Source organism: Rhamphochromis sp. 'chilingali', assembly GCF_963969265.1.
Source record: "Rhamphochromis sp. 'chilingali' genome assembly, chromosome: 9".
In the NCBI taxonomy this organism is placed as follows: Eukaryota; Metazoa; Chordata; class Actinopteri; order Cichliformes; family Cichlidae; genus Rhamphochromis; species Rhamphochromis sp. 'chilingali'.
This window is the reverse complement of record NC_137936.1, coordinates 33,314,942-33,330,055: the sequence shown is the minus strand read 5'-3', so window position 1 is coordinate 33,330,055 and position 15,114 is coordinate 33,314,942. Positions and strand designations below refer to the sequence as shown.

Sequence of the window (15,114 nt, the reverse complement as noted above, 5' to 3'; positions counted from 1 at the left end):
ACATAATAAACTAGAACAACTCATTTATAGAAAAGCCCCCAAAAATAGGAGAAAGTGAGACATGTTTTAGGCAGCCAGTTCTCACATTTCGTCCTCGCGTTTCTCTTTCTGTGTCTGCCTCTGTCTTTCATGTGCAGACAATGTGAAAAGACACTCAGAAATTCAACAATAGCAACTAAAAGAATAATGAAATCTTAATGCTGTCTTTGTACTGTCAAACACACTCTCCCGCTCTCTTTCCCAGTCACTCTCAGTGCTTTCACGTTGTCATTTTTTATTTCTTCTGAACCATTCTTCCACTCTCTGCGTACATCTCTCCCTCTTGTCCTCTGCAGGCCAGTCGGTACTCGCGCTTTGTGTTGCAGGCGACTATGATAGCCGTGAGCTTCGCTTTACCGTGCCCTTACATATCTCAACTCGACAGAGTTCCATAAGAGTTGTCGCTGGATGTCTGAATGTGCTCTGTTGCCTTATTTGACAGAAATATGTGCATTCTTCCTGTTTGTTTCTGGTCATTTGATAAACAAAATGTCTGTATTTCGTGAATAAATACATCTCCAATTACAAAACTGGAGTAGAAAAAATATTAGAATATTGCTGTTGATTTCCTTTCGGCTCTGCTGAAAGCCTCTAGGAATGTGCTAAAAATTCTTCAATGCAGGAAAGACCCTACTCTGTCTTTGGTATCCACAGAAAAGCCTCATTAACGGTTAGATGGACTTCCATTACAATTTTTTTCAGCTATCCATGGTAGCAAGAGGATAAACTAATGACTTGATGGATCAGGGTTATCCACTAACTCTTCAACATGCACTATTGCAGCAGCACAGAGGCAGGCTTGTGCTGAAATATCTTGAAGGGGGTTTGAAAATGTTTCACATATTCGTACACTGTGTTGAACTGAAATAGTTCCAATGACTTTGACTGACATTAACTGCTCAAGCTTTAACATCAAGTCATGTATTTTAGATGTCTGACATTTAGATTTATGTTCCCGCCACATCCTGATTAGTGTGATCTCTCCTTTGAATTTAGTGCTGATTATTATAAAAATTATTGTTTCAGGGTTTTTTTTTCCAACTAACTTGATTTGCACATATAGCATTGTGGTTGCGAGCATTGAGCTAAATCAGACTCTTAGTTTTGTTTTTATTTTATTACTTAGATTTAGTTTACCAGTTTCATTTCATTTTTGATGATATAAATAGCCATGACACCTTATTCATTGAGGTTTAGTTCACAATTTAAGAAAACAATAAATGGTATTCTTCACAGTTGAAAAGATCAAAAACTTGTGTGCATAATTTGCAAATTTGATCTAATTTCTTCTTTTCCTGCTCCTCTGTCCTTCTCTGTGTAGACCATGCTGACTGCCATCTCTATGAGTGCCATCGCTACCAATGGAGTAGTGCCAGGTGGGTGAGCAGACGCTGGCACCACACAGTCATCGCTGTTTGAGTCTGTCCGCTTCTAAATTTCTCTTTTCGCTGATTGCTTTTGGCACAGTACACCCAGCGCAGCTTGATATCTCCAGAAACATTAAAAGCTTTAGTCTGGGATCTTGTGCACTTTAGCTCCTTGTCACGCAACATTATTTACACAAAATAAAGCATCAGCCAAATGCTTGTCATGAAGATCTGCATCGGCAAGTTTGTATCTGAACACAGACACATGAACGTGCATATGCAGGCTAGCTACATTTTATAAGCGAGTTTACATAGTAATGATGGCCTGCATCTTACCAGTTGGTGTGCATGCAGCAGGGGTCAGAGCAAATTACAGGCTTGTAGAGAAGCGTGGAAGTGTATGCCAATTATAACTGTCTCTGTTATAACCAGTCCCAACCCTTGTGCTGCTCCAAAGTGCTGATTAAGGTCTATTTATTTATGTTCAGTTAATTTATTTGCACACTGCTTGTGCATTTGTGTATAACAGTGTGATAAGATGCAATAACAAGAAAACCTTTTCTAGCAAATTCAGCAAAAATTACAACTGTCAGAAAGCAGTCTACCAAAATAAAAAAGCATTACAGAAAAAACTATTTTCTATCATTAATGTATGGAAATCGTTTTTTAATTTTAAAGAAATCTGCTGGATATTCACTGGTGTACACAGTGGACAGTTTTTTAAACATCTCTCTTGTTCTTTGTTGTCAAGTTTCTTTTATTTGATTGTGTAAAATGTTAGTCGTTAAAAGAGACAAAATTGAAGTGAATGTCTGCACTCACCATGGTGACATGCTAATGTCAAAACTAATTAACAGATACAAAAATATATGTATGGTTCAGCATGAGATGTCATCGTTTAGTCTTCTCACAGACAAAGTTACCCATTAAATGAGTACTTCAGAGTGATTTTGTGCTGTTCGTGTAGCTGGAGGCTCCTACTACATGATCTCCCGTTCACTGGGCCCTGAGTTTGGGGGAGCGGTCGGAATCTGTTTCTACCTGGGGACCACGTACGCTGGAGCCATGTACATCCTCGGAGCTATTGAGCTCCTCTTGGTGAGAATGAAGCCCTCTTTGTGTTCACTCTCTCTGACTTTGTTAATGTCATCACCAGGCAGTAACATGTTAACTTTCTTTTCATTTCATTAGTGTAGCATAGTTTATTAGTATTTAATGCCATAATTAATATTATGGCATTTGTACCCTCAGACCATGCAAGTGGTTAAAGAACAACAACAACAACAATAATAATAATAATAATAATAATAATAATAATAAAGTCCTGTCCACGTTGTTCAGGTCTCTGTCTTGTAACAGCTTCACCTCTTTCTGCTATTCACCAATGTTTAGAAATGAAACGCATGTGTGAAAACAGCTTATCTGCTAGTGTCAAACATCCAGCCTGGAGTGTGGAAGGACCATTTAAAAGTTGACTCACCCCATCATGGCTCAACCAATCAGCGATCACCAAGTCTTAGATAGTCTTATGAATCATATTAAGTGATGCACTTCTCCTCAGGTGAACTGCCTGTTTTGAACCACTTATTTATTCTGGAACGGATTCTGGTTAAATGCTCGTTTTTGGACGTTTTTAATACATCCCAAACAGCTGCCACATTTATTTATTTATTTTTTGAGTTCACTTCTATGTGAGTGAGAGAGAAAAGCGTCTAATATCCTGTCTATTTGAAATGACATCCATTTCAAGCTTATTCATCCGTGATGTCACAAGACCACGATGACCTAAAAGAAAAACGATGTGAGCTGCCAGGTTAGTAGACGATGACCACTCAAATCACAGCTTTTTCTTCCCTGCAGTAAACCCTCCAACATCACATTTTGACAATTTTTACCAAGGTGATAACACTGTCAGACCCGCAACTCTGAGGGGAACTTTGTTGTGCTCCAGTGGCAAAATATTACCCTTTAGATTCAATTATAGTGGTAATATATAAACGATTTTTGCACCATGTTGTTCTGGTCCGAGCAGATTTGAAGCCAACATTGGAAACGTTTCAATGGTTAAAGGCAAGGAGCCAAACAAAACCTCTAGCCCAGAGGTATTTAAACATTAATCACTAATGTGTGCAGGGAATGTGGCTAATCTTTTCTTTCTGTTCTTTGTTTTAACCAGGTAACAACAAACATTTTCCAGTACTAATTTACAATTTTGTTTTCACGTGATTGTTCAGTGTTGTAATATAAGCTTCTTTTTTTTGCTTGTTTGTTCATTTTAGAGTGAGTTTGTTTTACCCTTTTCCAATCTTCATATTAAGTGTGTGTCAGTCTTCTTGTCCAACTCTAACAACTGTGTATTTCTCCAAATGTCAAATTCCTCCTCTGAAGGTGTCCTATTATGTGCATTTCCAGATCAAAGTGTGTATTCCTGGACTCTCGCAGAGTAGCTTTGTATGATTTACAGTTCAAAATAATCCTTGTTTATCTTTCTGGCTGACTTGGTGTTTGACTTTGGCCACAGTTAGTATCGTTATCTGCCTTCATAATAGCATAATATCTCCACTTTAAATATATATTAAAAAAATGATTTGATAGATTTACTCCTGTAGCTACAATGACCTGTATTGCTTGTTAATCTCATCCATGCTTGTTACTATTTTTGTTGTTCAGCAGAAGGAATATGATCCCTCGTTTTTAATCCTGCCTGCAAACCTCTGGCTGACTAAATTTTTCTAAAGAGGGGAATAGTTATTAGAGAGTACAACAAGTCTAGTATAAATAAAATTAAAAAAAAGAAACCATAAAATCCTTAATTTAAGTATATTCATTGAAATTTGGGAGGGGGGGGGGGGGGGGGGGTTGTTTATTCCAACTGGTCAGACCCACATCAATGAAACTTCTGATATTCCTGAAATCCAATCAGTGCAAAGTGAAACAAAAAAAAATGTTACGCTTCTAACGAATACAAAGCAGAGTATTTGCATGTTCTTCTCCTTTGGTTGATTTTCATCATCACTTTGCTTTGAAGCTATTTTCTTCTCGCAGTATGTGCTCTTCAATGTGAATTCTGATTAGTTTTTGAAATGGCGCGATCTTTCATCTCAATCTTTCGCTTCTCTCCTCCTGTTTCTCGTTCTCCTCCTCTGCCTTTCACTCCACACTTCTTCCACTGCAATGCCTCCATGTTGCATGGGATATTGGGTAATTATGCAAATACTGCATTATAAGGGATGAAGACACTGCCTGAGTAACAGGATCATTCCTTGAAACAGCTCTCATCACTTTGGTCCACTGTTATCAACTGTCATTTTTTATTGTTAATAATATTATTCTGGATGCCTCTAATGGATATGGAGTTTGATCGTGTCTGGAGGTTAATTCTGTCTTCTGGGTCAAAGCTGGCTTAGTTTCCATTGTAAAATAACAATCCTTGCAGAATTGTAAGGAGCGGATCTCGAGGAAGACTGATTTGAATATGTTTCATCCTTCCACCCAAGTCAGGAACACAAACTGATGCTGCTATTTTAGGAACCATGAAGAGTTCACCGTGAAGCTACGATTTGTTTGCCTAGTGATGTGCTGTTCTTAGCATTCAGCCAAATGACCGAAACCACAACTCACTGCTTGTTCTCTTGTTGCTCTTCATAGTGATAAAGAGTGTTCAGGCTGAGAGAAAAAAGACACAAATTTCCACACTTATGTAACAGCCTTGCAATGAATCATCTAAACCTGATGACAGATAGTGACGGTCTAATTAGGGGTTTACCATCTATCTTCTGACTATTCTTAGACTGACCCGTAGTAAAAGTGTAATAATGGCAGTTAATGTTTAATATTAATACCATGCTTGAGTTGTTTAATTAAGAATTAAAATAGCAGCCAGTAGTATGAGTTGGTGCTTCAAGCTCCAGTAGAGGACTTTTAATGTGACATCGCATATATTCACACTTCACAGAGTTGTCCTCTTTTACTCATCTCATCCCTCATTGCCTTTCTCACCTTTTTTATTATATCCAAGCAAGCAAGCAATTTATTTATATAGCACTTTCAGACAAGTACCAGGAGAAAACAAAGTGCTGTACACTTGACATGACACAGAAAAAATGATACATTAAATTAAAAAAATATATATATACATCTTTCTTTTCCATTTAGCAGCAAACAGTGAGGTAGAGAGGCAGGTTTGTAACCTGAAAACTGCCAGTTTAAATCCCCAGACAGGCCATAGAAGGTGAGGAGTGAAAGTCGCACTTCCAAAACATGTACCACTAAGATGTCCTTGAGCAGCAATGATATTTTCTGGATTTTTTTTTTAAGATAAAAGTACTGCTGATTTCCCTGGATACATAAAGTCAAAGATAAATAAATAAGCTCCTTTCCTCTGCAGATCTACATTGTGCCCAAAGCAGCCATATTTCCCCTGGAGGGCCTAGAGGGTGCTGAGGCCGAGGCCGCCCTGCTTAACAACATGCGCGTGTACGGGACCATCCTGTTGACCTCCATGGCCACAGTGGTGTTCGTTGGCGTAAAATATGTTAACAAGCTGGCACTCGTGTTTCTGGCATGCGTCATTCTCTCCATCTTGGCTGTCTACGCCGGAGTCATCAAGACCGCCATGGATCCACCTGTATTCCCGTAAGCAGTTAGAGCCAAGATAATCCAATATTATATAAGCTGAAATGGTAACAAAAGCCCAGACTAACACACATCTTATCTACATGCTGTTTTAGAAAAAGCAACACATAATTACATGCTAGGTTTGGAGAACATGCCATTATTATATCAGTGGTACAAAGGCACCAGCACTAATTTGCCTTATTTTTTATTTTACATATTTAAAAATTAGATGAATTTACCTGAAAACTAAGTGTTATAATGTGATACCCATCATTGTTTTAACCTAGGTGTCAATAGATGTCAGAAAACAATTTAAAACAACAGATATTGTTTAACTATAAAATTAATTTAAAGAAGAAAAAAGTCCAAATAAATTGTTTACATCAAACACGCATGCACAAAAGTCGCTACAGCAGCAGTATTTCAAAATTGTGTGCTTTTCTATTCCTCTAGGGTGTGTGTTTTGGGGAATCGCACTTTGGTGTGGAAGTCCTTTGATGTTTGTGCCAAGACCATTGAGACAGCTAATGGGACAGTCACAACCCAGCTGTGGCAGATGTTCTGTGATTCACCTTTTCTCAACGCTACCTGTGACAAATACTTTGTTGCCAACAATGTGACTGAGATCCAGGGCATCCCTGGGGTCACTAGTGGAATCTTGGCAGGTTGGTTCATTCGTTTTGGATCCAATTATCATCTTTCTATACTGCTGAGTCACTGACAATTCATTGGCGTTCTTTTCTAGATTTCTTTTTTTTTAAATGAAATGTTTACGATAAAATACTTTCTTAGGTCTGAATGTCCTGTTTTTCCCATTGATCTGTTGTTATAGTACTGGAGTGTCCATCAAGAAACACTCCAGTACGAGCAGCTTTAAATGTTGTAAAAAGAACTTAAAAAGTTGATTCATTTTTCTAGATATTTGCTTTCAGATCTTTTTAATAAATGTTAAAAATGGTGATTTAGTGTTACAAAGACAAAGTAGAGCAAACTTATTTCTTAGCCTTGGGCTTCCTGAAACCCTAAGAAAAACCACAGCTAGGCAAACCTTGTTTTACCCTGGTGTAACAGTAAACTCTGAATTAAGGAGTCACACTTAAAAGTCACTTTAATTTTTTGACTTTATTTTTTAGAGATAAAACATATCATATTTTATCTCCCATTTTTAGGGGGAGATAAAAACCTCCCAAATCCACCTACTCAAGCAAAGTAATTCATGTTTCTGTTTTCTGAAAGCATCTTTTTTGATGCTTTCAGAAATAAACTAATTAGAAATTGTAAATAGTGACTAACTCAATTTTGAATGGCTGAAGAATAAAGTAAATTTGTTAATTAGTCATGGAGTTCAGTCACCAATTGAATATTTGGCTAACATGGAAGGATTAAAAACACCTATTTTCAGGTTCTGTCTGCATGAATATTTTAATTCTAGTCCTCTCTATGTTTCTTCAATGCCAATCCAGACAACCTGTTTGGAAACTACTATGAGAAAGGGGACCTCATTTCCAGGGATAAGATGGAGTCAGTGGAAGACCAGGACGATCCTCTAACCAACGCTAACCGCTACGTGTTAGCCGACATCACCAGCTTTTTCACATTGCTGGTTGGCATTTACTTCCCGTCTGTGACAGGTGAAAGCATAAACTGTTCTGTCCACTTAGTTTTTTCTTATTGTTGTTCATCATTGACACATTTATTAATTTGTTTACTTATCAGTGTGCTGCTGAGTGATTCTTTTGTTAACCATCTGAGAAATGGCATCCCTGGTGTTGTTCTCAATGTCAGACATTTATATTTATTCAGCTTGAGTGAGTTTAGCTGAAATTACTACATTCTGCTGTTTGTAGCACACGTGTTTCTACAGTATGTGCACAAATCTCTGATCTTGGTAACAACTGTCACTTCACTGTCTCTCCAGGGATCATGGCTGGATCCAACCGTTCTGGAGACCTGCGCGATGCACAGAAGTCAATCCCCATTGGAACAATTGCAGCCATCACCACCACCTCTACTGTCTGTATCCTTTAACAACTGCCGTGACGGCAGTTGTTATGCACACACACCACTGCATATACAGTGGGGAAAATAATTGTTTGATCCCCTTCAATTTATACGTTTTCTCACCTATAAAGAAATGGAGAGTTTTTATGATAGTGTCCCTTTAACGGAGAAAGATAGAATATCAACCAAAACTCCAGAAGAAAAAACGATACATAAAATTCTGACTTCATTTGAATGTCATTAAATGAAAAAGTATCTTTACCCCCAAACAAAGTATGACTTAGCACTTGGCAGAGAAACCATTGTCAGTTTGATGTAGCTGGTCACCCAGTTTGTACACCTAAGGAGGAATTTGCCATTGTCTTGGCTGTTACTTAATAATTCGAAACTCCAGCTCCCTCCAAAGATTCTGTATAGGATTGAGTTCTGGAGACTAGCTAGACCACAGGTCAGCAACCTGTGGTTCGCAACCCATATGTGGCTCTTTAGCTGCAAAATGTGGTTCATGAGCCATGGGCTAGGATTAGAGTTACACATATACCGGTTTATTAATTGATTCTCTCCCAATTACAGCCATCATCTGCCCATCTTCCAGTTGTGCTGCTCTCTTTCTCCCATTGTCTGGTAGGAGGAGCTAAAATGGCTCTTCTAATGTTGAAAGTTGCAGACACCTGCACTAGGTCATTCAGTGACCTTAATGTGCTTCTTCTTTAACCACTTCTTTGTTGCCTTGGCAGTATGTTTTGGGTCATTATCATGGTAGCTGACCCATCCACAACCCATCTTTAGTGTTGTGGCTGAAGAAAAGAGGCTCTTGTCCAACATTTTACCGCCCATTGGCCCCACAATCCAGTCAAGTTATCCTGTACCATCAGCAAAAACAGTGCCTCAAAGCATAATGCTTCCACCTTCATGTTGACTGGTGAAATGGTTTATTCAGCATTTCTCTTGCACCAAACAGGAAGGATCGAGTTGATCCCAAAGAGCTTGATTTTGATTTCTTCTGACCAAGACACCTTCTCCAAGTCTTTTCTGAGTTCACTGGAAAACATCAGATGGTCCCATAAATGTGTCATCTTAAACAGGGAGACAGCAAGACTTTAGTCCATTACAGCGTAGTGTGTTACCAATGGCGTTCTTGGTGACACTAGTCCCAATCGCCTTCAGATCATTAACAAGTTCTTCCTGTGTAGTTTTGGGCTGATCCACCATCTTTCACATGATCATCCTAACCCCCACGAGGCAAAATCTTACATGAATAATCACAGCTATTACCTTCTCACCAGGCTTCTTGTTGGTGGTCTTGAAGCCAATTCCAGCCGTGTGCAGGTCTAGTCTTGTCTCTGACATCCTTTGAATACTCTTAGCTCATACCCATGGTAGTGGGACGTAAGACTCTGTGAAATGGTGTTGCAAGTTACAATTATTTAGTGATTGATTATAATCTGTGTGCCACATGTACAATACTTAAACAAATACTGACACACAAATATGTAATGATTGGGTTTTTTTTTCAATATTTAATTTTAAGGTTTCTCTCCATTAAAATGAAACTACCATAAAATTAGAGAATTATCATTTCTTTGTAAATGAGGACCCTCTCAAATTCAGCAGGGGACTGAATAATTATTTCCTCACTGTACCTATATTTTATGTCTGGCCTTGTTGTGATCAAACTTGGGGTAATGAATTTGTAGTGGTATTTAAAACGGATCAGTTCATAAAGGACACTGTAAGAAAAGGTCAAGTTTACAAATTTTAGATTTTAACTAACGTGTCTGCACAAACGCACTCACTGGCCTGCAAGAAGCCTCATAATTAAAGGTCAGCATTTTAAATTTGAAAAGGCCATAACTTCTGTGATACCAGTCTAATGCCCTCAAGTAGTCCAAAATATGAATCTACCATTCATGAGAACACATTTCCTATCTTTGTTTAAATCATGGCAGCTGGCTTCTGAATAATATTGGTATTATAATTTGGTATTAGAGTTTGAGCTATTTTGTCATGTGAAACCTTGTTAATATTTCAATGAATGCTTTAAGTCTCTTTGTACAAAATTCTTGAGCACATGTCTGCCATTTATGTGCTTTAACATATAAGGCAGCCTATACCGTGTAGTCTGAAGCAGCTATAATGGAATGGCTGATCTGATTAGGATCTGATTAGGATCTCTAATCACATCATTGAGCTGCCTATGCACTTACCAGTTAATGAAACCAAGACATATTACATGCAATGTAATATGCATCTTATCTCAGAGATTTACTACACAAAAACGATTGACGTCTTTCCTCAGCAAATGCACTTAATTGGTTTATCAGATAATTAAGTGCATCTTCAGATGGAACGGTTTATAATTCTTATAATCACTAAACCAAGGCTCACTAAAAAGTGTTGAATATTTACCATTTATTTATATTGTTATGAAATGACTTTACTTTCTTGAACCATATTTGCTCAGACATGTCCAGTGTGGTTCTGTTTGGTGCCTGCATTGAGGGTGTGGTCCTCAGGGACAAGTAAGTCTATCCTTGATTGAATAAAAATCATCCCTAAATACAACAATAAGTCTGAGACTGACCACTTGGTTAATCGTGTTTAGGTTCGGAGAGGGCGTCCATGGGAACTTAGTGATTGGCACATTGGCTTGGCCATCACCATGGGTGATTGTGATTGGCTCTTTCTTCTCCACCTGTGGAGCAGGCCTCCAGAGCCTGACGGGAGCGCCTCGTCTCATGCAGGCCATTGCCAAGGATGGCATTGTGCCCGCTCTTCGGGTCAGTCTGTTTTCTTCTTACAGCAGACTTCATAGAAGAAGTGGACATAGTGAAACCAATGGGCAAGGGGCTTTAAAGTGCATTCTTTATAATGGCCAATAGGTGGTGACTCCCCTGGGTCAAAAAAAGAAACGAAATTGTATGGAAGTATGAGAAAGTTACTCTGTTTCTTACTTGATTTAGCTCAGAAAACAATATCCTAATGATTTTATGTATTCAGTTATTAGTTTCAGTTCTTCTTCACTACACAATCTTGTTCATTTTGTAAATTATTATTTTATTTACAGTACAAAATATAATAAATCGAGGTCTCTTTGGACACATTAGTGATTGATAGTTTGCTAATTTGTGAGTGTGCATTCTTGGGGATGGATTTGAGCTGAGAAGAACCATCACAAAAAGTATTAAATCTATTTTAATCAAAGTCTCAACAGTTAACTTACTTTTATCAATGTTATATTCAGAGACGTGCAGTAAAACAATTGTATTATACACCAATTTTCACATAGAAAATTGATAATGAATCAGTAAGGAAAGTAATCAGAGTAAATTGAATCAATAATGACATTAGTACCAATAAAGTCGTTTCAATATTAAATCCAAATAGAGAACCTAATATGTTCTTCTCCTCAAAATAGAAAAAAGCAAGAAGGCCAAGATGCTAACTGTGAGGCTTCAAAGCATAAATGCATAGGTGTCATCACCACTATTACATCCTCTGCTTTCATAGAATCTGTTTTGTATTTATTACATACAGTCAACATATACATGTAATGACTTGACTAGAATTAAAAAGGTAGAGGAAGATGTTTATGCAGACATACTCCTAAAATAGAAGTGGTGTAAACATGTTTTCTGTGCCGGCATTGTAGATCTTTGGCCACGGGAAGGCCAACGGAGAACCCACATGGTCCCTCCTGCTGACGGCTTGTATCTGCGAGAGTGGGATCCTCATTGCCTCCCTGGATGCAGTCGCTCCCATCCTCTCCATGTAAGACTTGGGAAAAAAATCCTTTAATTTCTTGCCATTTGAAAAAATAAATAGATTAAGGGGAATAAAACCGTGGGGGATTTCAGAGCAGCTGGTCCCCTGTTATTACTTAAACAATGCAAATACCAAATTTTATGGTCTCAGAGGGGTAGACCACTTTTCTGCTTTGGTAATGCAGTCATAAATACAAGTGAATGTCATAGATGTTAACATAACAGCCCTTCTGGATTTCAATGAGTGAGCTCTTTCTTATATTGTTAGAGTAAGTAAGAAGAGGTTTGTTATATCCTGTTCATATGTGTTTCCTGCAGGTTCTTCCTGATGTGCTACATGTTTGTGAATCTGGCATGTGCACTCCAGACACTGCTGAGGACACCAAACTGGAGACCACGGTTCAAGTTCTACCACTGGTCAGTTCACCAACAGCAAAGTGAAGGAACAGCTGAATTTCAAGATTCACAAACATTTTATATTGCATGTTTCTGTCTGCCTCTGCATTCCACTCTATAGGACTCTTTCCTTCCTGGGGATGAGCCTGTGTCTTACTCTTATGTTCCTCTGTTCCTGGTACTACGCCATTGTCGCTATGGTAATTGCCGGTTCCATCTACAAGTATATTGAGTTTGCAGGGTGAGTGTTTTTCTGTATCAGGTGTTTTTTTCAGTTTACTTTATTTTCAGTTAGTTTTCTGACTGAGTTTGAGTACAGATGGTAGGTGTCTAATTAGCAAATCTTAACATTTTTGTTTTATTGGTTGAGTTGTTTTTTATTCTATATGTGATCTTCCTCAGACTTTATACTCTAGGTAAAGTTGTTCAATAAACCTCTTCAAAATTTTTTTGCAAGATTTGAGTTCAGTTAATAATCATATGTATACAAATACTTTCTCTGTGTACACTACCAGTCAAACGTTTGGGCACACCTACTCATTTAATGTTTTTTCTTTATTGTTACTATTTTCTACATTGTAGATACATACTGAAGGCATCAAATGTATGAAGCAAGATATATGGGATTATGTAGCAAAGAAAAAAATGTCTTATGTCTCTTATTTTAGATTCCTCAAAGTAGCCACCCTTTGCTTTGTTGACAACGCTGCAAACCCTTTGGCCTTCTCTCAATGAGCTTCATGATGTAGTCACCTGAAATGGTTTTCACTTCACAGATGTGCCTTGTCAGGGTTCATATGTGGAATTTTTTGCCTTCTTAATGGGGTTGGGACCATCAGTTGTGTTGTGCAGAAGTCTGGTTGGTACACAGCTGACAGCCCTATTTGACAATTGTTAGAATTGATATTATGGCAAGAACCAATCAACTAAGTAAAGAGAAACAACAGTCCATTATGACTTTAAGAGCTGAAAATCAGTCAGTCTAGAAAATTACAAAAACTTTGAATGTGTCCCCAAGTGCAATCACAAAAACTGTCAAACTCTATGGTGAAACTGGCTCAAATGATGACCGCCCCGGGAGAGGAAGACCAAGAGTCACCTCTGCTGCTGAGGATAAATTCATCTCTCTAAATTCATTAGAGTTCATATAAATGCGACACAGTTCCAGCAGCAGACACATCTCTACATCACCTGTTCAATAACTGCTAAGAAAACGCTATTACTAAGGAAGAGCAACAAGCAGAAGAGATTTGTCTGGGCCAAGAAACACAAGGAATGGACATTAGATCAGTGAAAATCTTTGCCTTCATCTGATGAGTCCAAATTTTAAATCTTTGGTTCCACTTGCCGTGTCTTTGTGTGACCCAGAAAAGGTGAACAGATTGTCTCTACATGCATGGTTCCCACCACGAATCATGGAGGAGGTGTGATGATGTGGGGGTGCTTTGCTGGTGACACTGTTGGGGATTTATTCAAAATTGAAGGCACACTCAATCAGCATGGCTGCCACGGCATCCTGCAGCGGCATGCCATCCAGACCGGTTTGCATTTAGTTGGAGCATCATTTCAACAGGACAATGACCCCAAACACACCTCCAGGCTGTGTAAGGGCTATTTGACCAAAAAGGAGAGTGATGGAGTGCTGCACCAGATGGCCTGGCCTCCACAGTCACCTGACCTAAACCCAATCAAGATGGTTTGCGATGAGATGGACCACAGAGTGAAGGCAAAAAGGCCAGCAAGTGCTCAGCATCTCTGAGAAGTCCTCCAAGACTGTTGGAAAACCATTTCAGGTGACGACCTCATGAAGCTCATCGAAAGAATGCCAAGAGTGTGCAAAGCAAAGGGTGGCTATTTTGAAGAATCTACAATATAAAACATGTTTTGAGTCTTTTCACACTTTTTTGTTAATTATATAATTCCATATGTGTTCATTCATAGTTTTGATTTCTTAAGTGAGAATCTACAATGTGAATAGTCATGAAAATAAAGAAAAAACATTAAATGAGAAGGTGTGTCCAAACTTTTGACTGGTAGTTATTTTAGATGGTATTTTATATAAGGTGGTTTCTGTTTTGTTTTTTCATACTTAGTAAAAATGGTCTTTCTTTCCAAGTTGTAATTTTTGTCTGTAATTTAAATGGAAACTGGTGTTTTTTAGGTTTTATTTCCACTAACAATGTTTTTTTAACTTTCCTGCCGTATTACTGTTTCTTTCTTAGCAGATCTCTTAGCATGTAGTGCTTTTTTAAAGCAGAGCAGGTGTGCTGTTCTGTTCTTACTTTAGCCTTAGTTCTGTATCTTAGGTGTAGCATCATGGAAAAGTGAAGGAAATTTGATCATATCTGTGACTGAAAGACCGTAACTAATCAACCATGTTTCTAGTGTTATCGTATAGACCTATACACACTGAGTATTTAAATGCTGTGATTCCTTGTGATCATGTTGCATTGTGTCAAACTGTCATCTAAAAGGGGATTTGTTTCGGTGGGCTGTCTGTATCACTGTCACTTCTTAAATTCACAGTGAAGCTGCAAAAACTGTTGTTCATGTTTTGACTGACAAATATTGATTGGCACTTGCCTGTGTCACAGTGCGGAGAAAGAATGGGGCGATGGAATACGGGGTCTGTCTCTAAGTGCTGCACGTTACGCTCTCATGCGGTTGGAGGAAGGTCCCCCACACACCAAAAACTGGAGGTATGACACACGTATGCTGTGTTGCTGTACCATGACTCTAATTACCGTAGGAATTAACCACATGTCTGTGCGCTTTCTCATTTATTCACGTAATAGGACCCTTCTTGTCACAGCTGTCGGAGAATCAAGTATTTGTAAATTCATATTAACATCAACCTTTCTTGCTATTTTTTTTCTCTTTCTCTCCTTCCAAACAAGGACTTTTACTTGGCCATCTCAGCCTTTCCTTTC

At 38.3% G+C, this 15,114-nt stretch overlaps 2 protein-coding genes across 3 annotated transcripts in view; one reads left to right on the top strand and one right to left on the bottom strand.

Moving 5' to 3' along the window:
• LOC308403159 (N-acetyltransferase 8-like) overlaps positions 1 to 15,114 on the bottom strand; it is a 561,295-nt gene that overhangs the window by 210,332 nt on the left and 335,849 nt on the right. The gene's annotated exons all lie outside the window — the stretch shown is intronic.
• Positions 1 to 15,114, top strand: part of slc12a5a (solute carrier family 12 member 5a) — a 202,352-nt gene that overhangs the window by 170,795 nt on the left and 16,443 nt on the right. For both annotated transcript variants that reach the window (XM_080890761.1, XM_080890762.1), the window contains exons 5-16: positions 1,361 to 1,415; positions 2,374 to 2,504; positions 5,794 to 6,041; positions 6,477 to 6,688; positions 7,487 to 7,654; positions 7,942 to 8,040; positions 10,489 to 10,546; positions 10,630 to 10,804; positions 11,677 to 11,795; positions 12,107 to 12,205; positions 12,306 to 12,425; positions 14,779 to 14,883. In XM_080890761.1, coding sequence (XP_080746887.1) covers positions 1,361 to 1,415; positions 2,374 to 2,504; positions 5,794 to 6,041; positions 6,477 to 6,688; positions 7,487 to 7,654; positions 7,942 to 8,040; positions 10,489 to 10,546; positions 10,630 to 10,804; positions 11,677 to 11,795; positions 12,107 to 12,205; positions 12,306 to 12,425; positions 14,779 to 14,883 — 1,589 coding nt within the window. The remainder of the gene's footprint in view (positions 1 to 1,360; positions 1,416 to 2,373; positions 2,505 to 5,793; positions 6,042 to 6,476; positions 6,689 to 7,486; positions 7,655 to 7,941; positions 8,041 to 10,488; positions 10,547 to 10,629; positions 10,805 to 11,676; positions 11,796 to 12,106; positions 12,206 to 12,305; positions 12,426 to 14,778; positions 14,884 to 15,114) is intronic.